The 12,916-nt window shown below is 48.7% G+C and overlaps 4 protein-coding genes across 4 annotated transcripts; 2 read left to right on the top strand and 2 right to left on the bottom strand.

Annotated features, from left to right (window-relative positions):
- Positions 1-3,288: 3,288 nt before the first annotated feature.
- Positions 3,289-5,683, top strand: ACLA_098460 (uncharacterized protein; the record flags this gene model as incomplete). The annotated part of the gene is made up of 7 exons (XM_001270329.1): positions 3,289-4,189; positions 4,246-4,347; positions 4,398-4,450; positions 4,512-4,641; positions 4,695-4,773; positions 4,828-4,981; positions 5,033-5,683. 7 exons carry the CDS (start codon positions 3,289-3,291, stop codon positions 5,681-5,683), a joined length of 2,070 nt encoding a protein of 689 aa, XP_001270330.1.
- Positions 5,684-6,151: 468 nt separating this feature from the next.
- ACLA_098450 (H(+)-transporting V1 sector ATPase subunit E) lies at positions 6,152-6,974 on the bottom strand (the record flags this gene model as incomplete). Its single annotated transcript, XM_001270328.1, has 3 exons — positions 6,152-6,302; positions 6,371-6,882; positions 6,942-6,974. The coding sequence occupies 3 exons, from the start codon at positions 6,972-6,974 to the stop codon at positions 6,152-6,154; spliced, it is 696 nt and encodes a 231-aa protein (XP_001270329.1).
- A 609-nt stretch (positions 6,975-7,583) lies between these two features.
- ACLA_098440 (DUF803 domain protein) lies at positions 7,584-9,556 on the top strand (the record flags this gene model as incomplete). The annotated part of the gene is made up of 4 exons (XM_001270327.1): positions 7,584-7,625; positions 7,685-7,822; positions 7,879-7,971; positions 8,030-9,556. The coding sequence occupies 4 exons, from the start codon at positions 7,584-7,586 to the stop codon at positions 9,554-9,556; spliced, it is 1,800 nt and encodes a 599-aa protein (XP_001270328.1).
- Positions 9,557-10,727: 1,171 nt separating this feature from the next.
- Positions 10,728-11,611, bottom strand: ACLA_098430 (putative SRF-type transcription factor (Umc1); the record flags this gene model as incomplete). Its single annotated transcript, XM_001270326.1, has 3 exons — positions 10,728-11,009; positions 11,071-11,205; positions 11,366-11,611. 3 exons carry the CDS (start codon positions 11,609-11,611, stop codon positions 10,728-10,730), a joined length of 663 nt encoding a protein of 220 aa, XP_001270327.1.
- Positions 11,612-12,916: the final 1,305 nt, after the last annotated feature.

Raw genomic sequence — 12,916 nt, 5'->3', positions numbered from 1 at the left:
AAATTAAGCAAATCTCTTTTCAGTTTTCACGCCTTTTTCACGGCGACGGCGTATATAATCTATGTTAGCCAGTTCCTGCGCGAGATTGCCATAATAATACATCCAATGCCATGAGGGGGATGATGCCAGATAGGTATCAATGCAGCCGTCTCGGGCTCGAGGTCACGAATCTGCAGTCGAATTCTTCCTCCTCGCTTTGCAAATTACGTAGTACTAACATAAGGTTACCTACTGTCTGCTTTGCGATAATAATGCGATCGAACCCCTTCTCCATATCCGACTCCATCTGAAGTATGTCCCTGCGTTAAGATGTTCCATTCATTGATGATGTGCAGCATTATTACATGTATTGTAATTGCATACCTCCGACCTGAATTCCAAACCTAGTATACACGCCCGCATAGGTCGCCTTGGGATCTTACCAGCCTCGCCGCCGACTGTCAGTGATATTTGTCTGGTTCACGTCAAAAAAATTCTTCTGCGCTGGTGGCAGTGATAAACATGGTACTAGACACTTATCCCGACATCCGAGGAGGCGAATTCTTTAAATGTGTTTGATAATCAGTAATGAATCATGAATACCGCATCCTCGAGTCTGATAGTATCCCAGCAACGCGCACCGGGTTTCACGACTTCGCCAGATTTAGTCCGGGCAGATTCTACCTCGCATCTATTCAGATCTGGACAAATTCCCTCAATCAATTAAGATTTCATATGACCTAGATAGAAGATAGATACTATCTGCACTTGTCTTGAATTTGGGTGTTGCTGAGGCATGGGACGGAATATGCGGCATGCAGGTATGTCATTATATTATATATTCGGAATACGGATTAGAAAACCGAGTTTTCCGTAGGAAGAAATCATTGCTTTTTCGCCTTTTTACTTTGCGATTGTGGGTATCTGGATAGTCCATCAATCTTTGACAGGAGAAGTCGGTGGTATCTAACTGACTATCGAGGGGATACAAGTACTCCGTAATCAAAGAGTATGTAATTTTGTTTCGGCCACAGTCGTGCTGCCCCGTGTTATTTTTATTTAGCGCTTATATAGATTAAACGCACCTTAGCAGGCTGCCATTGACAAGTCTGAATCTGGGACTGAGAGTCTCGGAGAGGGGGGCCCCCTTCGGAGTATGGAGTTTGAAACAGGCTAAAATAATCGGGACGGCACATGCTCAGAGCATCTGGTCCACATTCTATCATGGGCATTCTGGCATTATTGTTAGCAGTTAGCACAAGCACAATTGCACAGCTCTACGGAGTACTTCTCAGTTCTCACATTTTAGTTGCGACAAAAAAAAAAGATCGAGAACAGTCCACCGTGCATAAGATTCGATTAAACTGTAGATAGGATCTGGATTCTAGTCCGTTTTCTGAAAAAGGTCTGACATAAGTTCATAACCCTTGTCAGCTTACACTTTTTCTCTAATGACAAAGCCAACTAGATACACTATCTACAACCCTCGAAAAATTCAATATGAACATCCCATCGGCTCGCTTCCACACCCTTCTTCTCCTTTTTAAGTCTTGGCCGCAGGTCTCGCTGGAAATTATCTCAAGATAGAGCCGCCGATTCGCTTGGTAGGAACATAGGACCATACGGAGTAGGATAGCCCAGGGTGTGGCTCCCGTATTGCGTGTCGCCGCATTTCGCTGTTTTCCCTTTTTGGGACAAGGTCCTGGGTGATCATCAAGCCCTCTGTTTGTCGTAGTCTTGTATCTAGATGGTGTTCTTAAATTCTAAGTCTCAAGGTTCTAATCTCTGTCCATTTGCAAAGCATATGACTCTCCAATAATAATCTGGTTGTGCATCAGTAAAACGGGGCATGTTGCTCCCATGCCATAAAGGGTAAAATCAGTGATCATAGTTGAACTACAGAGTATAATTAGTAAAGATTTCACCGTACCATCATATTAACGTGTACTAAGCAGTAAGCACAGGATACCTAGTCTGTAAGTATCTTAGCCGAAGCCGCAGGTACAGCATCTACTAACATCGAGGTCCTTGATCAAATATAAGCAGAATTGACGATTGATCTGTTTCTTCCCTGCTTGCTTCCATGATCAGTCTTCTTCGTGTAAGTTTTCGCACATGTTTCCGTTACTTTGAGTTTCACCGTGTCAGCGGTGGAGTTCTTATGGAGAAGCCTAAATGGCGCCAAAGGAAACGAGCACTGATAGCAGTACTAGTATGACGGGTTGGCGTCAATCAGACCAACTATAAACTCCAGTGGGGACCAAAGCAAAATAGCTAGAAACTTTTACGTTTCTGCTGGTCCGACCGTCCGACCGTCCGAGCCAGATCTACACCTCTAACCCCTGGAATTGGTGAAATACTTTGAATGGAATTCGGAAGATCATGATTGACAAGACAGTGCTCAGGAGCCTACGGACTGGTCTTGGGTTGCCTCAAGGGGTCTCTGAGTCTGGTCTCTAGATGACTCCCTGCTCAATCCTACAGTTGCTCTTTCTTGCATGTATGGTCATCTCTTATATGGTTGTAGTCTCATGCCGAGTTCACAGCAACTGACCTGTTGCATCTCCAAGCGGAAACATATATATGCTTGCGGTGACCGATGTCCATCATCACTAAGCACATACTTCTACCAGATGATTTAGATTATATATCCTAGTATCACTCTGGACTGTCACTGAGATGCTATCACTTTTTTACCCAATAATATTCGCCCAGTGTAAGGGAGACTTGAGAGTTGGGTGCTAAAAAGAGTACAGATTCTGCAACCCCCATTCCTGTTCTATGGGGGCCAATGATACTTCCCTTGATAGTCATACATACAAACTGGAATCTACAAGTAACAGAGCACGGATATGTCACTATGAAAATGCATGGCTGGATTCTGAAGAGAGGCTCTTACTGTACAGCGTCAAGTATCACAGCACCTAAGCCACTGTGTCCCACAACAGTCTCATTTCTCTAATGTAAGCATGACTATAAGTACATCTCCAATTGCGATTCAGACTATCACTGCGTCAGTGTAGAGAGTACATAGGCCTCGAACGTGTCGCATAGCTGAGCACTGACGAGTTCTGCAGCGTCAGGGACAGGGTGAAGCAATTGATGTACAAGTGATCTATACTGTGTAGGTAAATCTTTAAATGCTATCACTGATACGGATGACTCAGCATCATGTGATTTCGTGATGGCAGCGCGCGCTCAGTACGTGTCGGGCGTGGATGTGGAGAAGAAGATAAGCTAGACACAATTGCTTGCCTGTCAGGCCTCAGCAATCAGCATCAAGGCGACGTCCGTTGAAGACCGTTAGATATGTCTCAGTCGCGCAGGATTTCGGATTTCTTCAAGCGGCCGCATTTCGCCTTGACAGATCAAGAAACCCGCGCCGACAAGACAAGCGCAACCCCCACTGTTGCACCGCAATTGTCGTCACCTCTCACCGAACCTCCATCATCATCCTTAGTGAACAGTGACTCTCCACAGACTCTAGATGATTCAGCCTCCCAATTGACTCAATCGTTGCTACTCTCAGTCCAAGACAACTCTTCGAATCCAACTTTCCAACAGAGCTTCCAAAGCAGTGCGGGTGACCCATCACCGGGAGCAAGCTTCAATCAGTCTCAGCGTGTTGTCAAGAATGGCAAGGAAGTTGTCATTAGCTCAGATGGAGAAGATACCGACTCAGTGGCGTCTTTCGAACTCCCCGAGGATCCTTTCCTGCAATTTCTGAAACCCGGTGCAGCGGCTGCCAAACAAACGAAAGAGGATGAGAAGGATATCAATGATTCAGGGATGTCATTACGTTCACAAAGTTCCAAAGACACAGATACACAAAAATGGTCCTACTCCAAGCCTCCAAAATCCTCTGTCACGCACTATAAATTTTCGCTCGACGACCTCGTTACCCAGGCGGTTGATGATAAGGAGACCGAGGCTGTCATTACGAGAATAAAGGCCACACGCAAAAACGCAGATGGATCGAGATCCGATGTCGCTCAAAACAAGAAGGTGGATGAAGGAGTTTTGACCTCAGCACTTGGGGACAAAGACGATGAGCTTGGCCTACAACGTCTCCTTGATGCAGTCAGAAGGACAGAAGCTTTCGAACTGGAGAAATTCTGGTCATTCTTCGACCATGAAACCAAATCTATGCCTGTCTTGGAATTCCCCCGAGACTCTATAGCCCCTGGAACCTACTTGGCCGTACTGCGAGGTTGGTTGTTATGCTTGTTCGCTGGATTCAACCACAGTATTTTGACCAACGCACAGAACCTGAATCCAGGGAGCGAGCCTTTAATTCCGGTGTTCTTGAATTTGCTCTTTCCAGAGCTTATCTACCTGATGATCTAGTATCTTGGATTTTTCACTCTGGTCAGCGTTCTCATTTCGATGAACTGAGTCAAACGCTCACTCTTCTTTAGTCCCCTCTGAACCTCGAGAAAGCCTGAGGCAGGCATATTGCAGGGTCTTCAAGGTCCGTAAGGTCATGCAGGGTAGCGAAGTTTACCTGAAATAATCAGCTAATACCTTTCTAGTATGCTACTGCTGATCGCGTCAGGTTTCTCATACGACCAGATGATATTGATAGTCTTTTTCAGCGCTTGGGCGCCAAACCCAAAGCACTAGCTATTTCTGAATCAGCTTTACCAGAACCAGCTCCCCAAGGTGAGAATCACAGCAGAAATTCTATAATTTCTGGGTATTCTAATAACTCACAGACAGTCATTCTCGCGAAACACCACAGCATCGAGCGTGCCTGCTATCTGTCTTGGAATTACTTCGTGGAGCTACAGAATTGTAAATCAAGATCCCTTGGGATGCAATTACCTTGGCCGCTAATACTTGTGTTAGATTTGCTGATGATACCCGTGAACGTATTTTGAATGTCCTCTTCCGTCTTGCCCTCGATATCTCTCTCACTAGCAATGCTACTGTTTGCTCGGAGTTGGAGAGGACTATCACAGCCACACTGGAGAGTGTTCCTGACGATACTGCTGACGACTTGGTAAGATTATCAGCTGTTGCGTCGTAAGGACTTCGACTAACAGGAACTCAGATGCATCGTGTCTGCATAATGGTATACAACACATTCAAAGACCCAGTATTTCAGGGTCGCCTTCTGAGACACATACTGCCGACGTCAGAGTGGATGGCTGCGTTGAGACATCGCCTGGCTCTGGCATTCTTGATCAATGACCCTCGATCTCTCACGGAAACATCGGACGTGCTGAGAGACCTGAGAAGGGTCATCGACCTACTTCGGGATCAAAAATTCAATACCAAGCGATATAGAGGAAAAGGGCACCCTGAATATGACTATAGCGAACTCAATGCAATCACGACACTTCTCAACATTGTCATTGATTCTGGATGGTCTGGGATGTCGTTCCCAACCAAAGATGCCGAGAAGGAATTCAATTCCGAGGTTGACAGGCTTGACAGTCGGATCACAAAGATATTCGTCTCTATCGCAGACTCGGGCGCATCCCATTTAAAGCGAACTTTGGCCAAGGAGGCCCTCGAGATGTTGCACTACCGTATCGTGTACTCTGTCAGGTCGAGGCCGCCTCCAAAGAAAATGCTATTTGGAGAATTCGTCGATAAACAAGGTCACCAGCAGACCCGCTTGAACTACATCAAAAAAAGGGGCGAGCATGATACAAAAGACACCGATATTCCTATCCGAACTCATGAACATCTTCCATGATCATGTCATCCATCAGACGATATTTGCACACGTATTGGATGCGGGACAATGATTCAATATCGACTATGCGATAAGAAACAACCCCTATTCAAGTTTACATCGATCTTTGGCGCCGAGAAGACAACAGTTTCTCTGTCTGCATACCTTGCCATTTGATACTACACCTACAAGGAAGAGACATACTCCTGATATGATAACGACCATGATGATCTTTATACCACCCTGTTTAGATTTAACACCTCCCGCATGTCTATTTCCAGAACAGTATATATATCATCGCTTACCTGACTAAGCGTGTAAAAGATAGAAGCACGAAGACTAAGGAACTGTGTACAAAAGCTATGCTGATTGCAAATGACAAAAGGCGAGAGCGAGATGGAGGACAAATTGAGGGTAATACGAACAGGCACAGATATGGGCGAAAAGTTCACCACGCAGCACCTGGAAAGCAAGAGACTCGTATCTTTCCTAATCGTAGAACTTCCGGTTTACGTTCTTTCCGAATAGCGTTTCCCTGACCGCGGGCAAGGCGTCGATCTCGAGCAGCCGGAGACGTTCCTCGAAAGTGTTGTTGATCTCGATCTTACCCTGGCCACCGATAATGACCACACCGCCGGCACTAATGAAGACGTATTAGAGAGATTCCTTGTCAAGGGTAGAGGAAAAGGAGAAGACGAGAAGGCTTACGATCCCTCAGGCAGCGGATCAGCCTCATCCAGCTCCGCTGTTGCGTCCCTGCCAACTTTGTCCTTGAATTCCTTTTGCGCCTCCTCGATCGCATTTTTAGCGGCATCGAGATCCTTCTTTCTCGCCTGGATAGCGACCTTATCCTCATTCAGAGCGTACATGCCCTCGAGGACCAGCCCCTTGAGCACATTCTGGTAGCTCTTCTCATCTTTGGACGCAACCTCGGAAATCTTGTCTCGGGCTTGTTGGAAGAGGTCGTTAAGAAGTTCCTGGCGGGCAGAGAGCACACGAAGACGGGTGCGGTTCGCAAGGGTGGAGCGGGTAATCTGTTGGGACATGGCAGCCTGCTTGAACTTCTTCTCGTAGAGCGAGTCGATGGCGGCGGTCTCCTGGCGAACAAGCTTGGACTTTTCGATCGCGAATTCCTCGTCGGCCTTGAGCTGGATTTCACGGGCCTTCTCCAGCGCTTCTTGCCGGATGAAGGCCGTCATCTTGCGGAGCTCGCCCGCGACCTGTTCGTAGCATGGATGAGCTCGAGAGAACGGAAATTATGATCGGAAACAGAGCGTACCTGGTCATCGGAGAGGGCGTGGCTTTGCGACATCTTTATAGCCTGGTATCGGAGTGTTGATCTTGAGGTTGGGGGTGACTGTGATTGTAGCAACGTTTCAACGTGGGGAGTTTGAGCTTCGCGATGCGGAGTGCTGCGTGCTGGAAGATGGGGGACCAAGGAGCCAGGGTCAGCATTGGCATCGATAAGGTCCCACAAAGGGACAAGCTATCCTTGGAGACGAGGAGAAATAGTTCAAGAACCATGCTCACCTTTCTGAGGAATGCTACCCCTGGTACGATGTCAGGCGAAACAGGCGTGAAGCCGATGCAGTAGAGCAGGTGGACGGAGGTGATGTTCTGTTGCACTGGCAGAAGCGGAGGATCTGCTGACTGACTGACTCGTCTTTTGTTCTTCCCGCCCGCGCGCGGCATGAGGTCAGTCAGAAGCCCAGCATCTCTCGATTATAATAATAATTCGGACCTCTATCATCCACTCCTTATCTCAACATTTATTTACACTGCTCTTCAAAAAGGAAATTCGAGATATCTTCGAACGAACATGGCACCTGTACTCGGATAATCGCTTTTGAACGTCATATCTCATGCCCTGTCACTCTCGTTTCTCCCCCGCTTGGCGACCAATGCATCAGGATACCCGACGATGGGAAATCTTGGTGACCTGTCACCCCAGGGTAGCGTTGCGGTATGTCCATCCTACGCAATAGCTGAAGATTGCTTTACTGATTGCAGTATGATCAACAGGTCGGGGTAATAGTCGGGTTGATCTCGACCAGTCTGCAAGCCATCGGGTTGACCCTGCAGCGCAAATCACATATACTCGAGGACGAGAAACATCCCTACGATTTACGAAGACCACCCTACAAACGTCGAAGATGGCAGGTATGTAGATGAAGTCATATTAGGATCCATGGGGGGAGAGCTGACGTCCTCTTCAGCTGGGAATGCTCATGTTCGTTGTGTCGAACATCGTCGGGAGTACGATCCAAATCACTACTCTTCCATTGCCAGTGCTCTCGACCCTTCAAGCAGTTAGTACTCTTCTTCCTTGCGAGATAGGCAGGCGGATTATACTAAGACAAATGGTAGTCGGGATTGGTGTTCAACACGATATTCGCTACCTTGATCCTCGGTGAAGCGTTCACTCGGTATTCCTTTATCGGCACAATCCTCGTGTGTATCGGCGCAATACTCATAGCGATCTTTGGTGCTATTGGGGAGCCGGCGCATTCTTTGGATCAATTAATAGAGCTCCTTCAGCGCCGCAATTTCATTATCTGGATGGTGGGGACGGCCATCGTCGTGCTAGCCATCTTGGTTTCTTCGAAACTGTTCAAGATAATTACGTCTCCTTATCGGTCTAGGCATCCGCGTGTCCTCCGGCACTATGTGCCTCATGTCGCAGTGGCCCAGAGCCGTGCCAGACTCATACAGGGTCTGTGCTACGGTCTAGTCAGTGGTATATTGTCGGCTCATTCCCTCCTTTTGGCCAAATCGGCAGTCGAGCTCCTTGTTCGAACGATTGTGGATCGTGTCAACCAGTTCAACCGGTGGCAATCGTGGGTGATCCTTCTCGCAATGATATTCCTCGCCCTCACACAGCTATACTACCTGCATCGCGGCCTGAAGCTATGCAGCACCAGCATCCTCTATCCTTTCGTGTTCTGCATCTATAACATCATTGCTATTCTTGACGGTCTAATCTACTTTTGCCAATTGTCTCGGCTGGCGGGTTTCCATGCTGGACTTGTTGCTCTGGGAACTGTGATCCTTTTGAGTGGCGTGCTCTGTCTCTCTTGGCGGTTAGAAGTGATTGATAGTCACGCATCCGTGACGGTCGGCGGTCCCTCTCAGACTGGTCTGGGGCCCAGAATGGCTGTCCTCGGGGAACACCTGCGTTCTCCCCGAGACCTGAGTGCAGAAGACGAAGAATCGCAGATTGGAGAGCGGCAACCTTTGTTGCAGCAGACACGACATCCACCGCGCGGATCCCCGCATCGGCGCACGCCCAGTCTCCCATTGTTCTCATCAATACCCCCACCAAATTCCGCAGCGGACATGGACCCAGCCTCTATCTGGGCCGAGCTTGACGACTCGGAATATGAATACGCCGGCATCAACCCTCGATCCCTAGCACAACACCGTGCCCGAGGCAGCACTCTGAGAGACAGTATTCTGCGCGGCCAGAGACACTCCACCATCGGCACCGTGGGCCAACACACCTGGAGCCCGCACCGAATCTCTCGCCTACCGTACACGGGAACCCATCGTCGGAGAACATCAATCCCGGGGCCAGACGGCCGCCGATCCCTCCAGAAACGACGCACATACTTCGGCCCGCCCCCAGGCACCAGCCCGGACCGGCCAACAGGCTATGGCACCCAGGACGACCGCTCCGACCAGCTTTTTTCAGCATCAGGAAGCCGTCGAGAGCCGCTCCAGCTTTCTTCCCACGCATCCAGCGCAGGACTTCTTGCCGGTTCAAGAAGCTCCCTCGCGCAGGCCTGGCGGAGTGGCTTGCGCTATCTCTCCCGCTGGACAGGCCAGCGTGCGCAGACTGAATCGCACGAGCCTCTACTAGACTCTCCGCGAGGTGAAAACCGGTCGGGGGAATAGCCCCGGCAGCTGGGTGTATTTGGGGGCTGGGCATAGTGTCTTAGACATTGTTTCCTATTTCATTGAATCGACCTGCCCATTTGGCTATTTCTATATGTACAATACCCAACTACATGGTAACAACCATGCTTGATACTCCATACTCACCAAGGATAAATCTACATTTTGAATCTACTGAATGAGACCCTATCGATCCCAATGTACCAAGGTACCAGTGGCCTTGTCCAAACACCCTGTTGGACTATTTGAATCATCCCGGAACACAAATATACGTCCGTGTCATGTATGAATATCGGAGAAAACGTGGTTATATACTCCGTAGTACTTGAGACTTTGAGTACTTTAGTAGTTCGGATTAGGATACATCAAAGAAGGGCAAGGACACAAAAAGCAGGCAACGGAATCAGCGAAAGAGAAAGACTGGGCTCCAATTTTCTCCATACCATACATAACATACTTCCTACCGAATAATAAAAAAAAACAAGACAACCGATCCATAACATATCATTTACTTCAGTCAGATTGAGGTCAGTTTGGTACTCGTCCCTCGGGTCCCTCGTTCTTGCTTCTGGGCCACCCTTGCTGCCAGAGACCAAAAGTCGATAGTCCAGATAGCCAGCGAGGAAATAGAATGGGGAGGACAACGCGCACAACGCAAAGGGGAAATCAAATGAATCGTAAGAGATGATTAATCAAGGCAAGAGACGCACATTATAGAAATAGAAAAGATAGAAGAAGAAACGAGAAATAGCTGAAACAACCACTTCGCCAACGGGAAAATGAATCGAATGAATCGAATGATAAGGGAAAAAAGCACCAGGAACACCGCCACCTCCACCGTCGTCTAGGAGATGATTAGGAGATGATGAACGGGAAAAGATAATAACAGCTCCAAGGCCCAGATTGGAGTACTCGCATCCTTTATAGTAACTTGAGATACCTTTTTTTTTGCTCGTTTCGTCTGATTAACTCTCTCGTTTTGGTGTTGGTAATGCCGTCCATGTTTCTTGCACACGGACGACAATGCTTCAAGATGCGACTCTCATTATATCAAGAATCGACGGGTATCAAGTAGGGCAGGGAAGAGCGGAGTTACATATGTTGCAGTCGATTAGAAGGCAAAACACGAACTATCGAATAGCCCTGTAGCAGATGAGAAAGGCGCGGCCACCTATGCGGTGGGCTGATGCTGAGGGGGTATTCGATTGCCCACAGGCATACCAGGGTACTGCCCACCCGCCTGTTGTTGTTGCTGCTGCAGATTCTGATAATAGGCCATCTGCTGCTGCTGTTCACTTGTCATGTAGCCAGGGTGCATGCCTCCAGGGCGAGGCATATTCGACTGTTGAGCCTGGACATTGGTGTGGCTCACATCCTCGGGTGTCTCGGCTGGTACTTCAGGAGCCTCGACGCCATTCTCGTTGGTGGTCGGATCGGGGGCGTTTAGGCAGGCCTATGAGGACGAAGGTCAGTGATGCTGATTGGGCGACGAGATGCAATCGTGATATACTAACCTGAATGAGGTTCTTGCCCTCGGCCTTAGTCACCAATGGTTGGAGCTTCGGTGTGGTGAAGGTGTAGACCAGGCCAGTCTCGGACACGACCAGCAACAATACTTGAGTACCAGTGAGGACGGAAAGCTCATATGCCTATTTTGCGACCGCATTGCACCATCAGCATCGATTCGGGGATGTTGGCATTCACCAACAGAAGGGAAGCGGTGCGAACAAGTCAAGCTCAAAGAAAAGACAAGCTCGAGGCATAGAAGAAATCCGCCCGAGGAGGGAGACGCGAAAGCACAGCACGCACCTTTTTCATGATACCTGCCTTCCGCTTGGAGAAGGTGATGTGGCGACGCGACTTATCCTGGATGAACTTGATCTCAATCTTTCTGCGCTCGCGACCGGGCTTATCATCGTCATCGTCGTCGTCGTCGGCGCTCATTCGATTGCGCTTGGGACCGCGGTTGTCAGCGGCGCCGTTGCCGGCGGCCTGCTGCAGGTCGTCCTGGGTAGGAGAAGGGTTCTCCTCACCGACGGCAGTGATGTCGGCCATGATGAATCGGAAAACGGGCGATAAAAAGACACGAAAAAAAGATTGATCGAGTTGAGAGGCAAGTCACCGACGAAGCCTGGGGTGATGAACACGAATGCCCAAAGAGGAATGATGCTTTTGAGGGGGGGAAGGATGACCAAATCGAGTAACGCGTTTGCTTCGCAGGGTTTGGGGAGAAGGAAAGAAAATCGGGAGGAGAGTCGAAGAAGGCAAAGTGCCGGTTGGGACAGGCAGGCGGTCAGTCACGTGTGAGGCCGGCCTGGCAGTACCCGTTCTCACCCTGTGCTCTCGTACCATACCTTACCTTCCCCCGGTACCCGTATCTGACCGTACGACACACTCTCATAGGTCGACAGAACTTCGGCCGGTTGATAAGCATAGGTAGTACTCCGTACCTAGTTATGCTTCGAGGCACTTTGTATCTTAGAGTATACTCCGTCAGCAGAAAGAAATGGAAGAACATGATTTATATATAAATATATATATACCTATATCCTGAGTCTGTTATTGTTATCGCCAGAGGCATCATCTGCTCCTCAGCCACCAGGTAAACTTGGATCTCCCTCCGCCTCGTCGAGCTTACGGCCGTACATAGTACACCGTCCAAACAATTCCCCGTAATAAAACAGACTTTGTCCAGACCTAGCGGTGGAGAACACGACTCTTGGCACTGCAGAGCGATTGGCTCATGAAGTCGAAGATTCGATATCAGCCAGCTCATATTCCCCACTTCTTCTGTAACATTACACCTGAAAGACGGGATCATACCAACCGTGTACCGTACTACGTTGATCAGGTCATTTTCCTCTGTAGCTGCTTTTCCTCGAGTCCAGCCGCACTTTGGCCCCCTAATCGAATGGAATCTCACTCTGTCTATACCTACTATACTCTACACAGTGTACCTATGTATGGAGTAGATACACACAATACCTTCCCAGGTACCTTTGTGCACGCTATCAAGTACAAACTCCCCTTCTTAGCAGGCACTCCGCACTCCGTGGGATATGCAAATCCTCAAGCACATCCAACGTTCCCAAATATAGCAGAACTATCTCCTGCTAGTTTCTAATAAAATGCAGCCATATCGATCAGCCGCAGCGCGTATCAACCGGATCCCGGAGAGGGGTAGGGTAGGTACTCACTACTCTGTACAGTGTAGACACGGCAGATAGTTCCATACAGTCGATAGATACTACATAGTACTTCCTGCAGCGGCGGAGCGCAACACTGCAGAGTGCAGACACACCGTTAGTTTCAGTCATATTTGCCCCACGGATTCTTGCTGACTGATTGACGGACTGACTC

The sequence above is a fragment of the Aspergillus clavatus genome, genomic scaffold (genome assembly GCF_000002715.2).
Source record: "Aspergillus clavatus NRRL 1 1099423829804 genomic scaffold, whole genome shotgun sequence".
NCBI classification, from domain to species: Eukaryota; Fungi; Ascomycota; class Eurotiomycetes; order Eurotiales; family Aspergillaceae; genus Aspergillus; species Aspergillus clavatus.
This window is presented reverse-complemented; position numbering and strand designations above follow the sequence as displayed.